General features: G+C 45.7%; 1 protein-coding gene across 1 annotated transcript in view; it reads right to left on the reverse strand.

The window, feature by feature from the left end:
• Positions 1-19,884, reverse strand: part of LOC144487108 (mediator of RNA polymerase II transcription subunit 12-like protein) — a 596,823-nt gene that overhangs the window by 544,673 nt on the left and 32,266 nt on the right. Inside the window, 2 exon segments of the mRNA XM_078205170.1 lie at positions 5,572-5,731; positions 6,837-7,028. Coding sequence (XP_078061296.1) covers positions 5,572-5,731; positions 6,837-7,028 — 352 coding nt within the window.

The raw sequence follows: 19,884 nt of genomic DNA on the forward strand, positions 1-19,884 counted from the left end.
ACGCCGCATTGTTCCGAATATGTTTCCCACCAGCGTGTCTTCCCACTAATAGGAATGGAGATGAGGTTTGCACTGGCCTCTGGTGGGTTTTCCAACCAGCCATGGCGGGCACCAGTGGACGTTCCAGCTGTGAATACCCGCCGGCGTGAAACCAATTTCTGGACCTCCCACGATATTCTCCTGTCGTGCCTGCCATTAATCACGCCAGTGGGGGCTTGGCAGAATTCGTAGAATCTCTACAGTGTTAAGGGAGGCTATTCCGCCAATCGAGTTTGCACCGACTCCCTCATCTTACCCAGGCCCTCTCCCCAACTCTATCCCTGCAACCCCACACATCCACCACAGCTAATTGTTCCGAACCTACACATCCCAGAACACTAAGGAGCAATTTAGTATGGCCAATCCATCTAACCTGCACATCTTCGGGCTGTGGGAGGAAACCCACACAGACACGGGAAGAATGTGCAAACTCCGTACAAGGTGTTAGGGAAAAAGCAGAAAACTGGAGTTGAGATGGATGACGAGTAGCCATGATCTTAAATGAATGGCAGAACAGGCTCAAGGGGTTCAACACTTGGGACTATTTCTTATGTTCAACGACACCAGGATGAATTCCTCTGGGGGTTTTTTTACGTCTACCCGAGGGAGCAGATGGCTCTTAATAAAGAACTCATATGGGAACGTAGGAACATAGAAATTAGGAGCAGAAATAGGCAAATTCAGCCCATTGAGCCTGCTCCGCCATTCAATCAGATCATGGCTGCTCTCTCCGTGGTCTCAAATCCATTTCCCCACCTGTTCCCCTTATCCCCTTTCTTACTGAAAAAATGTCCATCTCCTTCTTGAAACTGTTCAACAATTCAACCAACTATGGGGCAGCAAGTTCCACAAATTCACTACCCTCTGCAAGAAGTAGTTCCTCCTCATCTCAGTTTTAATACGAAAGTGAATAACTTCCAAACAACTTTCATGAGTCATGATGTATCATTTCGATCAGAGTGCAAGATTTGGCCAATATGCCTGCATCACCTCTGAAAAAGCAATCCAATTAGTCCCACTCCCCTAGTCTAATCAAACTTCACCAGTATTACAAATAATAGCGTCCTACAACCACAAGTTATCTGTCGAACAGGTTCTGAAAAGCCAGATCAGATATACTGGCTTCCTGAAACTCTATTTTTACTCTTGACGTGCCGACTCTTCTTTGGTTTAGTGCAAAGGTCAGAAGGTCATGACCATGCCCTTCTACATCGGCCAAAACAAAAGGGAATGTTGGATAATATACGCACAAAAATTCTCTTTAAAACCTTCAGAAAGACAGGAACACAAGCGTCAATAGAAGAGGAACATTGTAACCAAGGCAAAGCCTGTGAATACCTTTCACAGAATCTTCAGTTATTTCAGCTGACTGCATCCCAGCCATATTTGTCCAACACGCTTTGCCTTCTTCATCCAAGATCCAAGTCATGAGAATCCTCTTTATGTTTAATCATGGATGCTAAGTTATCACAATACGTAGCATGACAATAACGTTGTACAGTAAGAAGTCTCACAACACCAGTTAAAGTCCAACATGTTCATTTGGAATCACAAGCTTCCCGAGCGCTGATCCTTCATCAGGTGTAGGAGCAGCGCTCCGAAAGCTCGTGATTCCAAATAAACCTGTAGGGTTTTAACCTGATGTTTTGAGACTTCTTACTGTGCCCATCCCAGTCCTACGCCGGCATCTCCACATCACAGTAATCTTGTACTACTGGAGATCAGCACATATGCAAAGCTGGACTGTGGAGGAGAGAAGGGTTGCTTTCATGGAGAAGTTCATCTCACAGGCAATAGCTCACCTATCAAGTCCTACACTATATAGTAAATCGTGTCAGAACAGAAACTGTGCATTAAAGGAGCTTAATATCAGGGAAAGTTAACAGCAAGCTCAGGACTTCGACCCTCCCCATATCCAAATGAAGTCCAAATGGGGTAGAGCAATCAAAATAGGGTTGTGAAGTAAAATGACCTGAAGATACAGATCAACAAATCATTAAAAGGAGCAGTGAGGGTTAACAAAGCCATAGAAAATGCAAACAAGGGACAGGCTCATTTCTAGATGGTTGGAATTGAAAAGCAGAAACATTACTTTAAACTTTTATATGGCCTTGGTTCAGCTGCACTTTGTGATTTGCTCGGATAGTTGTAGAGAAGATGTTTCCATTTCTGGGAGAGTTCAAAGTGGGAGGTCAGAGAAAAAGGTGCTGTAACTCACGACGGATAGGTCAACCCTGATGACTATTTACCAGGCCCAAAAATCACGTTTTTGCTTCTACTCAGTTGACACCCCCTCTCCCCCCAGCTTTGCAGCCACATTAGCCCCTTTAGTGATCAGCCTCAATTTTTCACCTCACAAATGCATGTTTGACTCACCAATACCTTGTAACTAGGTACAAAGAATCAAGCAGGCCCTTCAGACTGTCCTGTGAAGATACGCGGGAGCTCAAGACACACCCAATCACTGCGTCGGACACGAAGGACATTTCAAAATGGCAGCCATGGACACCAGCGATTGACTTGTGCACTTGCCTTACAGCCAACCCACATTTATGGAGGGGTTTTTCAAGGCTTCGAAGGTTGACCTACACCCCGATATAACTAATATTCACAGTAGTCACGAATATACCCAACAAGCAATCCATCTTTACCCAGAGAGTGCTTCGGATGTGAAAGCTGCTATCACAAATATTTTGTGTCTGTCTTCACAGCGCAAGACAAAAAACTAAGCGTGCCAGAAATAGAGAGCAACCAAGGGGCTAAAAAGAATGAGGAACTTAAGGTAATTAATATCAGCAGAGAAAAAGTATTGGAGAAACATAAGGGAGTAAAATCCGAAAAATCCCAGAGCCTACATCCTGGGATTCTAAAAGAGGCAGCTGCAGAGGCAGTGGGAGAATTAAATAGGAAGCGAGTGGCAATCACCCTCAGATTGTTATTCCTTGGAAGGTTCAGCCCTTTACTCTGGAAAGGGTAATATCGTATCAGAGGTGCAGAGTAAGCCTCTACACACCAAGTTGTATCCATTGGTTTGTGCTTAATATTTTTGAATAGATACAGTGCAGGCTCCAGAAATTTTATATTTGACTTTTCTTAGTTACAAAAAATATAAACTGTGTGAAATATATCTTGTTTGTCCAAATAGATGGAATAGGGAAAATAGTAATGTCAAAAATCCTGAGTTCTTTCAATGTCATCTCGCCGTAACTCTAGCAGTAGGGGTGGAAATCAAACTGGGCACATACACATCAGGTCTCAGGCAACTTTTGAGTTATTCAAGAATTGCTTAACAGACAAGGTGTAGCGATTAAGAATAAACAGAGTGTTTTCAAGTTGGCAGGCTGTGTTCCACTGGTGGAAAGTCCACAACCCTCTAGGGTAGATTCACAACCCTTTGGGTGAAATAATTTCTCCTCATCTCAGTCCTAAATGATCAACCGCTTGTCCTGAGACTGTGACCTCTTGTTTAAAAGTTCCCCCGACAGAGAAAACAATTGCTCAGCACACAGAATCTGACAGCCACCAAACGGAGGGGTCTTCCATCGCATCCAGACCGAGGTCCCAATGGTAAAAAGCCAGCAACTACACCTCTGCTTCTACCATTGTCCCTCTGAACCGATAAACATTGGTCCCATTCCCCGAGCACCCAGTTCTCGATATCTTATATCAGTGCCCAGTCTGGCAACCCCCACATTTTAAGATGTACATTATTTGTTGTTCAATGTATCCATGACCTTGCCCATCCCCCATATCTATAATGTCCTGCAACTATAAAACCTGGATCTCTGTACTCCTCCAGACCTGCTTCTTATTCACCTCATGCTCCAACACTGACAGCCAGGCCTTCGGTTAATGAGGCCCCAAGCTCTGGAACTCACTCCCTAAAACCCTCCACTGCTTCAGCTCTCTCCCCTCCTTTAAGATTCGCCTTAAAACCTACATCTTTGACCAAGTATTTAGTCACCTGTCCTTCTATCTCTTTATGAATTTCGGTGATTTGTTTGATAACCTTGGGGCATTTTCCGAAATCATAATTAAAGTTGTTGTGGTCTGGCAATCTGTGTCATGCCCTGTCTTTCACAGATTAATTGGGCAGCACGGAGACGCTGCTGCCTCACCGCGCCAGGGACCCGGGTTCAAATCTGGCCTCGGGTCACTGTCTGCATGGAGTTTGCCCGCTCTCCCCGTGTCTGCGTGGGTTTCCTCCGGATGTCCCCCACAGTCCAAAGATGTGTGGGTTAGATTTATTGGCCACACTAAATTGCCCCTTAGTGTCAGGGGGACTGGCAGGGTTACGGGGGTAGGACCTAGGGTGGGATTGTTGTCAGTGTAGGCTCGATAGGCCGAATGGCCTCCTTCTGCACTGTAAGTATTCTGTGATTCCATGATCTGGAATGCACTGCCTGAAAGGATGCTGGAAGCAGAATCAGTAATAATCCTTCACAGAATCACAGAATCATTATGGTGCAGAAGGAGGCCTTTCAGTCCATTGTGTCTGCACCGTCTCTCCAAATGAGCATTATGACTTATTGCCATTCCCCCGCCTTTTCCCCATGCCCCTGCACATTGTTTTTATTTGGGTAAACATCCAGTGCCCTCTGGGATGCCTCAGTTGAACCTGCCTCCACCACACCACGGGCAGTGCATTCCAGACCCCAACCACGTGTGGTGTGAAGAAGATTTTTTTCACTTTCAGAAGTAGTATACTTCAAAAGGAAAAGCAGTGAAGAGCTGTGGTGACAGAGCAGAGGAACAGGATGCAATGCAGATCATTTTCACAGGGTTAGAACAAGCAAGATAATAGAATCCCTGCAGTGCAGAAGGAGGCCATTCGGCTCATCGAGTTCGCACTGACAACAATCCCACCCAGGCCCTATTCCCATAACCTCAGGTAATCCCCCTGACACTAAGGGGCAATCCCACCCAGACCTGTTCCCCGTAACCCCAAGTATTTACCCCACTAATCCCCCTAACCTACATATCTTGGGACACTAAGGGGCAATCCCACCCAAGGAGTTTGAGAAAAATGTTGGACAAGATTCCGAATGGCAAACACCATTTATTATAGAATCCCTACAGTGCAGAAGAAGGCCATTCGGCCCATCGAGCCTGCACCGACAGCAACCCACCCAACCCCTATCCCTGCAACCCCACGCATTTACCCCACTAATCCCCCTAACCTCCACATCTTGGGACACTAAGGGGCAATTTAGCATGGTCAATCCACCTAATAGGTATATCTTTGGACTGTTGAAGGAAACCGGAGCACCCGGAGGAAACCCACGCAGACACGGGGAGAATGTGCAGGCTCCGCACAGACAGTGACCCAAGGCCGGAATTGAACCCAGGTCCCTGGCGCTGTGGGGCAGCAGTGCTAACCACTGCGCCACTCACCCCCCCCTCACTGAAATTATCATTTGCACAGGAGCGTGTCACGGGGAAAGACTGAATCATAACATTCCCTTTCAGAGGCAAGCAATCAGCGAACACCCAATGTTAGGGGATAAATAACCGGTACTTTCACATTATTACCGAGGTTAGGATCTGTGGCCTGCCGCTTCTTAATCTTGGCTTCAGAAATAGCAGCATAATAAGCGCAGGTCATCTTTATCAGCCATGCTCCCCGCAACATCGGCACGGAATATTTAGCCAGGTAAGCAAAGGCCTCTTCCTTCTTGCTAAGGATGGGGACCTACACAGAAGAAAAACAAAATATATATATTTATTTATTTGTAGAGCGGCTGGTTACGACTGACATACTGGGCCTGCTGAGAGAGGGCAGGAGTTCAGTACCCCTCCCACCCACCCATCTGCTTCCCACCAATCACTGCTCTTCGAGCAAGGCCCTGCAGGAGCTGGAAGTAGGTCCAGTGAAGGTAAAATAAGAGTCCAAAATAAAACAGCCTGTTAATGTTCATCGTGGATGTTCACAATTACAGACCTTTTTTTTTACTTACTACCAGTGAGAGTTGCACCCATGGAATTAGCACCTTCAGAAGTGGGGAGCGGGGGTGGGGTGGGGGGGGAGCTGAGCGTGAGAAATCGGGGGGAGGGAGGGGGCGAAAGAGAGAGGGTAAGCGAGGAGCGGGGCGGGGGAGTGAGGGGGGGGAGGGCGGTGAGCAAGAGAGTGCAGCACCCCAAGCAAGAGAAGAAGGCCCTGAGGGGTGGGGGTCCCTGTGTGAGGGAGGGGGCAGCCTGATCGAGAATTCGGGGAGGGACCCTGAGCAAAAAAGATGGGGGGGGGCGGGTTCCTGAGTGAAAGGGGATGTAAGAGGGGGTGGGGGGTAGTGGTCAATGAAAGGAGGGGCCCTAAATGAGAGAGGAGGCAGGGGAGAGAGGTGGGGCAGATGAGAGAGGAGGTGAAGGGGTCCCCAGACAAGAGAGGAGGCAACTGGCGGCCGAATGAGAGGGGGCGAAGCAGAGAGGGGAGGGGGAAACATAACATAAATTAAGCAGAGTTCTCATTCAAAAAGAAAGTAACTCAAAAAGAAAATAAATTGAGTGTCTTTAAGACAGAGATAGATAGGTTCTTGATTGATAAGGGGATCAGGGGTTATGGGGAAAAGGCAGGAGAATGGGGGCTGAGAAAAATATCAGTCATGATTGAATGGCGGAGCAGACCCGATGGGCCAAGTGGCCTAATTCTGCTCCTATGTCTTATGGTCCTTTGGCCTAACTTTCTAAACTTTTACTCACATCCATAGTTGGCCTGAATATCCTTTACTGCATGCGCGTGCACGCACACACGCGCGCACACATTGTACATGCAAAAATCAAGCAATATTTTGGTCTCCTACCTTTTTGGCTAAAACCGTCAAAGGTTTATTTCCTGCAAGATCCGTGAACCAGATGTGAATGGCACTCTGGGAGCGGGCAGTCACAAGCCAGTAATTATCTTTGGCATTCACCTGAGGTTTCTTCTTCCCTGTGTCTTGAAAAGTGTTGAGTTTGAGTTTCTCTGCCAAGATGCTGCTAAAATAGGCCCCTATCTGTTAAGATAAAAGCCAAGAAGAATATTTATGTCATCACTTTGGACAGCTTCCCATTTAAAACATCTTCCACAACTGGACTGAACATCCCTTCAACAGGAGGGGAGGTGGGTAGAAATGATGTTCAAACCACAGTGACTCATGCATTGTTAAACGCACACACGTAGCCCAGTCCATCACCCAAACAGCCACCCATCCAGCGACTCCGTCTGCACCTCCCACTGCCTCAGCAAAGCAGCCAGCATAATCAAGGACCTCACATACCTCTGACATTTTCTCTTCAACTTCTTCCGTCAGGAAAAAGATACAAAAGGCTGAGGCCACGTACCAACCGACTCAAGAACAGTTTCTTCCCTGCTGCCATCAGGTTTTTGAATGGATCTACCTTGCATTAAGTTGATCTTTATACCTTAGCTAGTGACTGTAACACCACATTCTGCACTCTCTCACTTCCTTCTCCCCTATGTACTCTATGTACGGTAATGTTTTGTCTGTATAGCACACGAGAAACAATGGTCGGAATTCTCCCATCGTGCCCGCCACGGGAATTGTAGCGGGTGGGGGAAGACCATGCAATGGTCCATTGACCTCGGGGCGGGATTCTCCAGTTTTGAGGTGAGCGTGGCCGGAGAACCCCACCCAATACTTTTCACTGTATCCCAATACATGTGACAATAATAAATCAAATCAAACTACTTGTATCCAAAAGAGAAAACGCTGGAAAATCTCAGCGAGTCTGGCAGCATCTGTAAAGAGAAAAAAGAGCTGACGTTTCGAGTCCAGATGACCCTTTGTCAAAGTTTTGGACTCACATCATCAGCTCTTTTCTCTCCTTACTTGCTGAGATTTTCCAGTATTTTCTCGTTTGGTTTCAGATTCCAGCATCCGGACTAATTTGCTTCAATCTACTTGTATAATCAGTAAGGGTATTAATGACAAAAAGTAGAAAGATAAAGTTCTACATTTGGCCCCGAGTGAGCATATCTCCCTCAAACATCTGATTAACTGGCCACTTTCCCTAGTCATGGTTATAGGATCTTGCGATGCACAAACTGCCATGGCCTACTTAATAGTCACCGCAGTACAAAATAGCTAATCGTGTGTGAGATGCCTGCAAGATGGTTATGAGAGACAATATTATAAATGCAAGGCCTTCACTGCAATACCAAAAGGATCCAGTCTTAGAAGAACATGGACTTTGGGGGAGGGGGGGGGGGGGGGGGGGGGCGGCAGCGGGATGGAAAGGCACTGGCCACCTATCTTAAACACCCTTCATTGCAGTGCTTCTCTTTTTGCAAAGAATGGAGTAAGATTCTCAAGTCCGTTTCTCTGACATGAGAGATTGCGGACTAGATTGGTGTCCATTGACAACCTTTCAAAGGAGCTTTGGTGAGGAGGGAACGCTGCCCATTCAGCTGACCAGGAATCTGACCCCAGTTAATTTATCCAGCTTCAGCCTCATCAAAATATTTTAGTTGGGCTGCTTGTGGGTGTACGGAAGACAAAAACAGGATTCGGACACAAGGAGAGGAATTTTCCTATCCCGCTTGCCACGGGAATCGCAGCGGGCAGGATAGGTCCATGCAAAGTTCCGTTGACCACGGGCAGAATTTTCCAGTCTTGGGGTGAGCGCTGCCAGAAAATCCCACCCAAGGAGTTTGAAAAAGAAGTTGGACAAGATTCCGAATGGCAAACATCATTTATTATAGAATCCCTACAGTGCAGAAGACGGCCATTTGGCCCATCAAGCCTGCACCGATAGTAACCCATCCAACCCCTATCCCCATAACCCCATGCATTTACCCCACTAATCCCCCTAACCTACACATCTTGGGACACTAAGGAGCAATTTAGCATGGCCAACCCAGCTAACCCACAAATCTTTGGACTGTGGGAGGAAAGCCACGCAGATGCGGGGAAAACGTGCAAATTCCACACAGATACTGACCTACATCCTGTCAGCCATGGCCCAGTTGCTAATACTTTTAATGCCAAGTCAGAAAGTTGTCAGTTTAAGCCCGACTACAGGTCTTGAGCACAAAAATCACATCTGGCACTTTAGTGCGGTACTGAGGGAGTGCTGCGCTGTCAAAGAGGCCATTATACCTAGGCTTCGTCTGCCCTCTCAGGTGACATAAAAGATCCCACAGCATTATTTTGCAGAGGAGCAGAGGAGCATCCTTGGTGTCATGACGAATATTTATCCCTCAATCAGCAGCACAAGAAATAGCTCATCCACCTGGTGACATATTGCTGTGGCAGTGTGCAGGTGATTGCCAATCAAACCAGCAAAGCAATTCAAAATGTGAGCATCTCATACACTTATTTTGATAAAGTGGGGGAAGCAATGAAGCCTGCATTTGTATAGCACCTAAACACGTTATTAGGATATTCCAATGAACCCTAGAATCACCAAATTACTTGTACTTCGGAATGATGTGGCTACAATGTAACTGAGGCGATGGCCAAGTGGTATTATCGCTAGACCATTAATCCAGAAACTCTGCTAATGTTCTGGGAACCTAGGTTCAAATCCCACTAAGGAAGATGGTGGAATTTGAATTCAATTTTTAAAAATCTGGAATTAAGAATCTACTGATGACCATGAAGTCATTGTCGATTGTCGGAAAAACCCATCTGGTTCACTAATGTCCTTTAGGGAAAGAAACCTGTCATCCTTGGGTTCAAATCTCACCACAGTAGCTGGTAGAATTTAAATTCAATTAATAAACTCTAGTCTCAGTAATGGTGACCAAACTTATGCCTTTTAGGGAAGGAAATCAGTCGTCCTTCCCTAGTCTGGTCTACATGTGACTCCAGAGACACAGCAATGTGGTTGACTCTCAACTGCCCTCTGAAAGATTGAACAAGCCACTCAGTTCAAGGACAATTAGTGATGGGCAACAAATGCTGGCCAGCCAGAGACACCTACATCCCACGAAAGAACAAAATGAAGTGAATATAGCACATTTTTAAAGTTTATTTATTAGTCACAAGTAAGGCTTACATTAACATTGCAATGAAGTTACAGTGAAATTCCCCTAGTCACTACATTCCGGTGCCTGTTCAGGTCAATGCACCCTAACCAGCACGTCTTTCAGACTGTGGGAGGAAACCGGAGCACCCAGAGGAAACCCACACAGACACGGGGAGAACGTGCAAAGTCCACACAGACAGTGACCCAGCCAGGAACCGATACATTAACAAGCAGTCAGGAGAGAAACGGCCGGATAATTTGTTTCTGGAATGATGGACCAAGGAGAGCACCCATCCAAATCATTTAAATCCATCTGAGCAAACAGGCAGGCTCCCAGTTTAATGTCTCACCCTCAGTGGGACTTCAACCTCCAGCCCCACTCCAGAGGAGACAGTGTTACCAACTAGCACAAATCCACTGCTGAATAGTCAGTCACCAGCTGAAAGTTGTCAGTTCGCAAATTAGTGTGTCAAAACAAAATGCCACAAATATAGATCAATGCACTTCCAAAGTAATTCACTATAGAAAGCGCCAACACTTTGACATGAAATCAGTTTATAAATGAAGGCATTATTAAAACCAAAAGGGGAACAATTTTCTGATAAAAAGCTCCAATTTCATTTTGATAGGGCCTGGGAGTGAATCGCTAAAACAAACCTTGGCAGCAGGCAAAGGCTCAACATGTTGACAGACCAATTAAGGATGGATGTCAAACCTTGCAAGGGACTTTCCTAAACAGGTGGTAGAAGTAAAAATGCTGGAAGTAATGTACCAGATAACTAGGTGCAATAATTTAGGGTGGAGAGAAGGGGAGAGATGGTCTTTTTCTGGATAGAAGACCAAAAGCAGGTTAAAAATGATGTGGAGATGCCGGCATTGGACTGGGATGGGCACAGTAAGAAGTCTCACAACATCAGGTTAAAGTCCAACAGGTTTAGTTGGTATCACAAGCTTTTGGAGCGCTGCTCCTTCATCAGGTGAAGGGAGAGGGGAGTTCACAAACACGGCAGATATAGACACAGACACAATTGCATATAATGGTTGGAATGCGAGTCTTTACAGATAATCAAGTCTTTACAGGTACAGACAATGCAAGTGGAGAGAGGGATAATCACAGGTTAAAGATGTGTGAAATGTCTCAAGCCAAGTTAAAAATGAACAACTTCTCCATCAGAGCATCAGGGGTTCCTCGTGACAGACATACAATGCCATGTTTTCGACATCAAATGATGTTCCACCCCAGCCTGCCCCAAGTTTCCCATGAGGATTGGGTCACCTTTTTCTCAGCCTAGAGGGAGTACTGGTTTGAACACTTCTCCCAATTTTGGCAGCCTCACACAACTGAAATCATTGTTTTTTGCACTTTTTTCAAGAAAAAAAAACACTGACTCCTGAGAGTCGATCTTGCTGACAATACCAAAATAGTCTGCAGCATGTTTAAAGGATGACCAATTAATGTGACTGCCAGAGCCTCAAGGATCATTGGGACGGTTGCTCTTAACACCTGTTTCAAATTGGCGCCTCAGCCTGAAGGTGGATTAAAGTGGAATGGCAATTTAAGACCCCATCTTGGCTCTCCCCTCAGCACCTAAAGTGTCTGAGGAAATACATCCCCTGGGTGTCACAGTGATGTTTCTGTGACAAAATATGGGCATGAAATAACAAATCAATGTCTACAAAACGAAGGAGAGTGTCATCAACTTCAGGGAGCGTAGTGGAGAACATGTCTACATCAATGGGGACGAAGTAGAAACGGTTGAGAGCTTCAAATTTTCAGGTGTCCAGATCACCAATAGCCTGTCCTGGCTCCCCCATGCCGACACTATAGTTAAGAAAGCCCACCAACGCCTTTACTTTTTTAGAAGTCGAAGGAAATTTGGCATGTCTGCTACGACTCTCACCAACATTTACAGATGCACCATAGAAAGCATTCTTTCTGGTTGTATCACAGCTTGGTATGGTTCCTGCTCCGCCCAAGTCCACAAGAAACTACAAAGGGTCGTGAATGAATCCCAGTTCATCACGCAAACCAGCCTCCCATCCATTGACTCTGTCTACACTTCCCAATGCCTTGGAAAAGCAGCCAGCACAATCAAAGACCCCATGCACCCCGGACATACTCTTTTCCACCTTCTTCCGTCAGGAAAAAGATACAAAAGTCTGAGGTCACGTACCAACCGGCTCAAGAGTAGCTTCTTCCCTGCTGCCGTCAGACTTTTGAATGGACCTACCGCGCACTTGCTATGACTGTAACACTACATTTTGCACTCTCTCCTTTCCTTCTCTATGAATGGTATGCTTTTTCTGTCTAGCACAAGAAACAATATTTTTCACTGTATGTTAATACATGTGACAATAATAAATCAAAACAAATCAAAATCAAACTTAAGACTTTGTGAACCAACCCAACAAAAGATTGGACTCACATCTGCTAAGTAAACAGGAATGTCCGTCAAACATTTTCCCTAAAGATGCAAAAAAAAACCTTTTAGAAGGTTTGAGAAGAACCTACACAGAATTTCCAGTCTGCGTGCTGACGTCTGCTTAATGACGATATTGCTCATTCATCTTGTAACTCTGACTTCCTGCAAGTCAATTAGATCTATTTATATTAATAACTTTGCATTTTCTGCAGATATTACAAACTTGAGAAATAGAAGCAGCAGACTATGCAGCTCATCGAGATTGCGCCGTCATTTACACAATCAGGGCTGATCTTTGCCTCAACTCCTCTGTGTCATCTCTTGATTAGCACTACTGCCAGGGACCCGGGTTCAATTCCAATCTTGGGTGACTCTCTGTGTGGAGTCTGCACGTTCTCCCCACGTCAGCATGGGTTTCCTCCGGGTGCTCTGGTTTCCTCAGAGTCCTGGTTCGGTGCATTGGCCAGGATAAATTCTCCCTCAGTGTACCCGAGCAGGTGCCAGGGTGTGGTAACTGGGGGATTTTCACAGCAACTTCATTGCAGTGTTAATGTAAGCCTACCTGTGACACTAATCAATAAACTTTGAACTTTGAAAACTTTAACTCATCCCATTCCTCTGATCCTTGCACCTCATCAACAGAAACAGAAAGGCAATGTTGAATTTCACTGAGACTCCTCTGTGCACTAACTTGGACAGCTACCTGCTCTGCTTTAAACACAATACCCAAGCACATGAATGAGTTAACATGGTAACATAAACATAAGAACAGAGAGCAAGAGTAGACAATTCAGCCCCTCGAGCCTGCTCCACCATTCAATACGATCATGGTTGATCTCATCTCAGCCTCAACTCCACTTTTCTGCCCGTTCATCATAACCCTTCGACCCCACCACCAATTAAAAATCTGCCTATCTCCTCTTTAAATTTACTCAATGTCCCAACATCTACCGCACTCTGGGGTGGGGAGTTCCACAGATTCACCAGCCTTTGAGAGAAGTAGTTTCTCTTCATCTTTGTTTTAAATCTGCCATCCCCTTATCCTAAAACTATGGTCTCTCGTTCTGGATTGCATCGCAAAAGGAAGCATCAACTCTACATCTATTTTGTCAATACCTTTTATCATCTTACACCTGGAGTATTGTGTGCAGTTTTGGTGTCCTTATTTGAGGAAGGATGTCCTTGCTATAGTGGGAGTACAACGAAGGTTTACCGGGCTGATTCCTGGGGTGGCAGGTCTGTCATATGAGGAGAGACTAAATTGGTTAGGATTATATTCACTGGAGTTTAGAAGAGTGAGGGGAGGATCTCATAGAAACTTATAAAACTGTAACAGGGTTAGACATAGTAGATTCACAAAGAAAGTTCCCGATGGTGAGGGAGTCCAAAACTAGGGGTCATAGTTTGCGGATAAGGGACAAACCTTTTAGAACTGAGGGGAGGAGACATTTCTTCACCCAGAGGGTGGTGAATGTGGGGAATTCACTACCACAGAATGTAGTTGAGGCCAAAACATTGTCTGATTTCGAGAAGAAATTAGATATAACTCAAGGAGCTGAAGGGATCGAGGGATATGGGAGGAAAGGGAGGGATCAGGATATTGAATTCAATGATCAGCCATGATCAAAATGAATAGCGGAGCAGGCTTGAAGGGCTGAATGGCCTTCTCCTGCTTCTAGTTTCTATAAACCTCAATTAGATCTCCTTTCAATCTTCTAAACTGGAAAGAGTTTCGGCCTAAACTGCTCATCTCTGGAATCAATCGAGTGGACCTCCTCTGAACTGCCTCTAATGCAACTACACCTCCCTTCAAGTGAGGGGACTGTCCGCAGTACAGCAGAGGTGCGGTGTCACCAATGCCTTGTATAGTTGGAGCAACACTTCCCTGCTTTTATTCCTTCAGCAATAAATGCCAAATGGTGGTATGAAGAAAAATACACTTTGGAGGGTGAACCACCAACAGTGTCGCAATGCCCTGTCCCCTCCTCCATCACCAACACACACACAGACTCGCACAGACTCAATGCATCATGCAACATTTACTAAATATTAAAAACTACTTTCAAAGTAGTAAATCATTTCAAACAAAACGCATGCAGAACGCTAATGAAATGAGCATGCGCTTTACAACCAATTCCTTTAAAGATGCACTTCCTTGATAGACTTGGTGAGGTGCAGCCAGCTATATCACAGCTGAACGTGTATAGAATAAGTAGCAAGCACTGTACCACGCGATAGCGCTCGTCTTTCTGCTGTCCTGTACAGATGCTTGACAAACAACAGAAAATCTCACCCCTTGGTAACAAATGCAAAGCTTTTACTTTTGCTTCCAAACTGCAACAGGAATTTTAATTGCAGGAAGTCTCTTTCAAGAATAAACTGGAGGTGTTTAAACAAGAATTCAATTAAAACCATGGTGGCCATTTGCAAGCACTAGGTGCAATTCGGCTGCGTTCCTCTTTACTGTGATTGCAATTTATGACGACTGCAGCTTCAGCAGAGGTGCAGAAGGTTGAGGGCTATTATGTTTCCACCACAGGACAGACACCACACTCAGTGGCAGAATGAGCTTCATCTGAACAGAAAGAAGGCTCGTGTCCAAGTCCCTCCATGGCATCACCGCTCGCCGGGTTAACAACTACTTTCTCACCAATATGTTGTGAACTGCACACCACAAAATAGGAAACACAGCAGTGACACGATGAAACTAACGTCAAGCCAAGATACAGGCATTATAGGAACATATAGGAGCAGGAGAAGGCCATTTGGCCCATTGTGCCTCGTCATGCTTTCTCCACCATTCATTTCATAGAATCGTTCAATCATAGAATCCTACAGTGCAGAAGGAGGCCATTCGGCCCATCGAGTTTGCACCAATCCCGCCCAGGCCCTATTCCCATAACCCCACATATTAACCCTGCTAATCCCCCTGACACTAGGGTCAATTTAGAATAGCCAATCAACCTAACCTGCACACCTTTGGACTGTGGGAGGAAACCGGAGCACCCGGAGGAAACCCACGCAGACACGGGGAGAATGTGCAAACTCCACACAGACAGTGGCCCAAGCCGGGAATCGAACCTGCTGTGAGGCAGCAGTGCTAACCACTGTGCCGCCGAGATCATGGTTGATCATCAAAACCTCAATGCGATTGTTCCCTCTACCCCAATATCTCTTGGTGTCATTAATATCCAGAACTCTATTGCTTTCTGTTTTAAAACATGCTCAATGATGGAATTTCCACAGCGCTCTGGGGTAGAGAATTTCTGAGTGAAGAAATTCTTCCTCATCTCAGTCTTAAAGGGCCTGCTTTTTATTTTGAGATGGTGTCCCCGGGTTCTAGATTCACCCGTTAGTGCAAACATCCTACCCACATCCATCCTGTTGTAAGAATTTTGTAAGTTTCAATGAGGTCACCTCTCACCCTTTGAAACTCAAAAGAATACAGGCCAAGTTTCCTCAACCTCTGAATTATAATCACACAGAAACAAAAGATGGCAACACAATGTTCAACTGGCAAAAATACTTCATTTGGGCTGTCATGAAACTCTGAAGTCCAAGTTCTGACACGGCTTCTTCAGAATCTTTTAACAGAGCCTTTAATGAACATAGCATCAGCATTGTAGTTTCCTAGAGCTCTTAACATTGTCACAGCAAACACCCCATCATTGCGATCCATATGCACATGTGGCTTTCTATGAAGAGGAGGCACAACATGGAACGGCATGGTAGCACGATGGTTAGCACTGCTGCTTCACAGCGCCAGGGACCCGGGTTCGATTCCCAGCTTGGGTCACTGTCTGTACAGAGTTTGCACATTCTCCCTGTGTCTGCATGGGTTTCCCCCGGGTGCCTCCCACAATCCAAAGATGTGCTGGTTAGGTGGATTGGCCATGCTAAATTCCACCTCAATGTACCCGAACAGGCGCCGGAGTGTGGCGACTAAGGGATTTTCACAGTAACTTCATTGCAGTGATAATGTCAGCCAACTTGTGACTAATAAATAAACTTTATTTTTCGGAGGGTATCTTTTTTGCAGAATGCTCCAGATCAAGGCAGTCCTTTCCCACTAGATACAGATACATATTAATTTTACCATCCAATTCGATATAGGTCAAACAGCAGTGGCTGTCTATTGATTTCATCTTCCTTTGCCACCTGATTTGTACATCAATAGCTGTGCTCCCAATGTTCAATATCATTCGCAACTCCTCAGATACTGAAGCAGTCCAAATGCAGTAAGACCTGGATAATTTCCAGGCTTGGGCTGACAAGTGGCAAGTAACATCTGCGTCACTTAAGTGCCAAGTAATGACTATCTCTAACAAGAGAGAATCGAACCATCGCCACTTCTTATTCAATGGCATTACCATCGCTGAATCCCCCACTATCAACATCCTGGGGTTACTATTGACCAGAAACTGAACTGAACTAGTCAGATAATTTTTTTGGCTACCAGAGCAGGTCAGAGGCTAGGAATACTGCGGCGAGTAACTCACCTCCTGACCCCCAAAGCCTGTCCACCATCTACAAGGCACAAGTCAGGAGTGTGATGGAATACTTTCCACTTGCTCCAACAACGCTCCTTGACACCATAGAAACAAAACATAGAAACCCTACAGTGCAGAAGGACAAAGCAGCCCACTTGATTGTTACCCCTTCCACAAACATTCAATCCCTCCACCACCGACGCACAGTGGCAGCAGTGAGTACCATCTACAAGATGCACTACAGGATCTCACCAAGGTTCCTTAGACAGCACCTTCCAAACCCATAACCACTACCATCCAGAAGGTCAAGAGCAGCAAGTACCTGGGGATACACCAGCTGCAAGTTCCCCTCCAAGCCCCTCACCATCCTGACTTGGAACTATCGCTGGATCAAAATCCTGAAGCTTCCTCCCCAGCAGCACTATGGGTGTACCTACAGCTCAGGGACATCAGCGGTTCAAGAAGGCTGCTCACCACCACCTCTCAAGGGCAACTAGGGATGGGCAATAAATGCTGGCCTAGCCGGCGACGCCCTCATCCCGTAAAATGAATTAAACTCAAGATGGAATATCATTGAGGAAAAAGTGAAGTTGTGCGCCTAGGTAGGAAGAATAAAGGAGCTGAATATTATTTAAATGGAGAAAGACTGCAGAAAGCTGCGACTCAGAGGGATTGGAGGGTCCTCAAGCATAAATCACAAAAAGCTAGCATGCAAGTTCAGCAGGTAGCAGGGAAGGCAAATGGGACGTTGGCCTTTATTTCAAAGGGGATGGAGTATAAAAATAGGGACGTCTTGCTAAAACTATACAAGGCACTAATGGTCCACACCTGGAATACTGCGAACAGGTTTGTTCCACTTATGTAAGGAAAGATATGCTGCTATTGGAGGCAGTCCAGAGAAGGTTCACTAGTTTGATCCCAGATATGGAGGGATTGTCTTATGAGGAGAGGTTGAGTAGTTTGGGTCTGTACTCAATGCAGTTTAGAAGCCTCTGAGGTGACCTTATTGAGACATATCAGATTCTCAGGGGGCTTGACAGGGTGGATGCTGAGAGCTTATTTCCCCTTGTGGGAGAGTCTAGGACCAGATGGCATAATCTCAGAGTAAGGGGTCACCCACTTAAAACAGACGAGGAGGAGTTTCTTCTCTCGGACGGGAGTGAATCTGTGGAATTCTTTACTGCAGAGGGCTGTGGAGGCTGGGTCGTTAAACATGTTCAAGGCTGAGATAGACAGATATTTAATCAGTAAGGGAATCGAGGGTATATGGGAATAAGGTGGGAAAATGGAGTTGAGGATTATCATACCAGATCAGCCATGATCTATTTGAATGATGGAGCAGAATCGATGGGTCGAATGGCCTATTTCTGCCCCTACATCTTTTGGTTTTATGTCTGACAGATGCCTGTAAGTTTCTGAATGCAGTTGTAGTAAGCTTACTGCCAGAGTACTACTGGGGACAGAATTACAGGATTTTGACCCAGTGATACCCTAAATCCCCGTTTTATGTCATTCAAACTTGAACATTGAAGGTACAATAGGGCCGGAATGCTCTCTTAGCATCAGAATTTCAGTTTTAGCTTTGTTTCACACTGGGCTAATGTAACACATGACCCCCCGTCACCCTCCTTTTGGAGCAACCCGTCTTGCTTGCTCCTTCCCTTCCTGACCCTCCTGCCCACCAACCCTATCACTCCACAAGCTTCACCCCCCCCTCCTTTGCTGCTTCCTTCCGCAGCCCTCCCGCTCGCCAACCCCAGTCACAGCTCCTCTCACTGCCTTGCTCTGCCAAGCCTTCACTCACAAAGATGGAGTAGGTAGGGTCAGTAAACTCGAGGATCAGTGAGTAGCAATGAGCAGGAGGTTTATAAAATGCATATTTCTTCTACATTTTTACAGTCTACTTTATTTTAAAAGTTATTTCATTTACAAATATAGGAATGTAGGAATACACAATATTTCAACTTAGGGTATAAAGTTTTGGGTTTTTTTCCCTGACGGGTAGCACAGTGGTTGGCACTGCTGCCTCACAGCACCAGGGACCCGGGTTCAATTCCGGCCATGAAGGACTGTGTGGAGTTTTGCACATTCTCCTCATGTCTGTGTGGATTTTCTCTGGGTGCTCCGGTTTCCTCCCACAGTCCAAAGATGTGCGGGTTAGTTGAATAGGCCGTGCAAAATAGTGTCAGGGGGATTGGCAGGGTTAGTATGTGAGGTCACGGGGATAGAGCCAAAGGTGTGGGGAGCGATTCTCACACTGGGTGCCAATTCTTCCGTCCATCTCTGGCCGCCGGATTTCCAGCACCATCAGCTCCGCAGCAGAAATCAGCACAGAGGGCCTGGGAAAGATGCTCTGTCAGAGAGTCAGTGCAGAATTGATGGGCCAAATGGCCTCCTTCTGCACCACAGGGATTCTATGAAAGGTCCCGTAGAATCAAAATATTCTTTTACATCGGTTGTCATGGGAAAAGCCGATTTACTTACAGTTATTCCATTTAAAGTTGTACTTTTCAAGAACACAATTACAACAGTAAATGAGGAATTCCTGTATGTCCTCCAGAACTTCCCTATTTCCCTAACGACAGTGTATTTCCTGATCAACATTAAAGAGAAACAACAATCCGGAATGGAGAAATGAGATCTGGAGGATGTGAAATGGAGGCAATTAATCCAGACTGGAAAAAAAATGCGATGAGTTATTTTCCATGATGTTCCAGAAGCCTGCCTCGCAATCCGTAACAAAAAACACAAAAGCAGCAGACACTGGCATCTGACGAGAGAACTCACAACCATTTACATTCCGAGCAGCTTTGTTCGAGCAGGCAGGAAAAAACTTTCCCACTGGGAGGATGGTTGGTAACCAGAGGAGAAACGACTCAAAGTAATTGGCCAAAAAGCCAGGGAGGAGATGAGGGGAACCAAAAGAGGAAATGCTGCAAAGTCTCAGCAGGTCTGGCAGCATCTGT

The sequence above is a fragment of the Mustelus asterias genome, chromosome 3 (assembly GCF_964213995.1).
Source record: "Mustelus asterias chromosome 3, sMusAst1.hap1.1, whole genome shotgun sequence".
Lineage (NCBI taxonomy): Eukaryota > Metazoa > Chordata > Chondrichthyes > Carcharhiniformes > Triakidae > Mustelus > Mustelus asterias.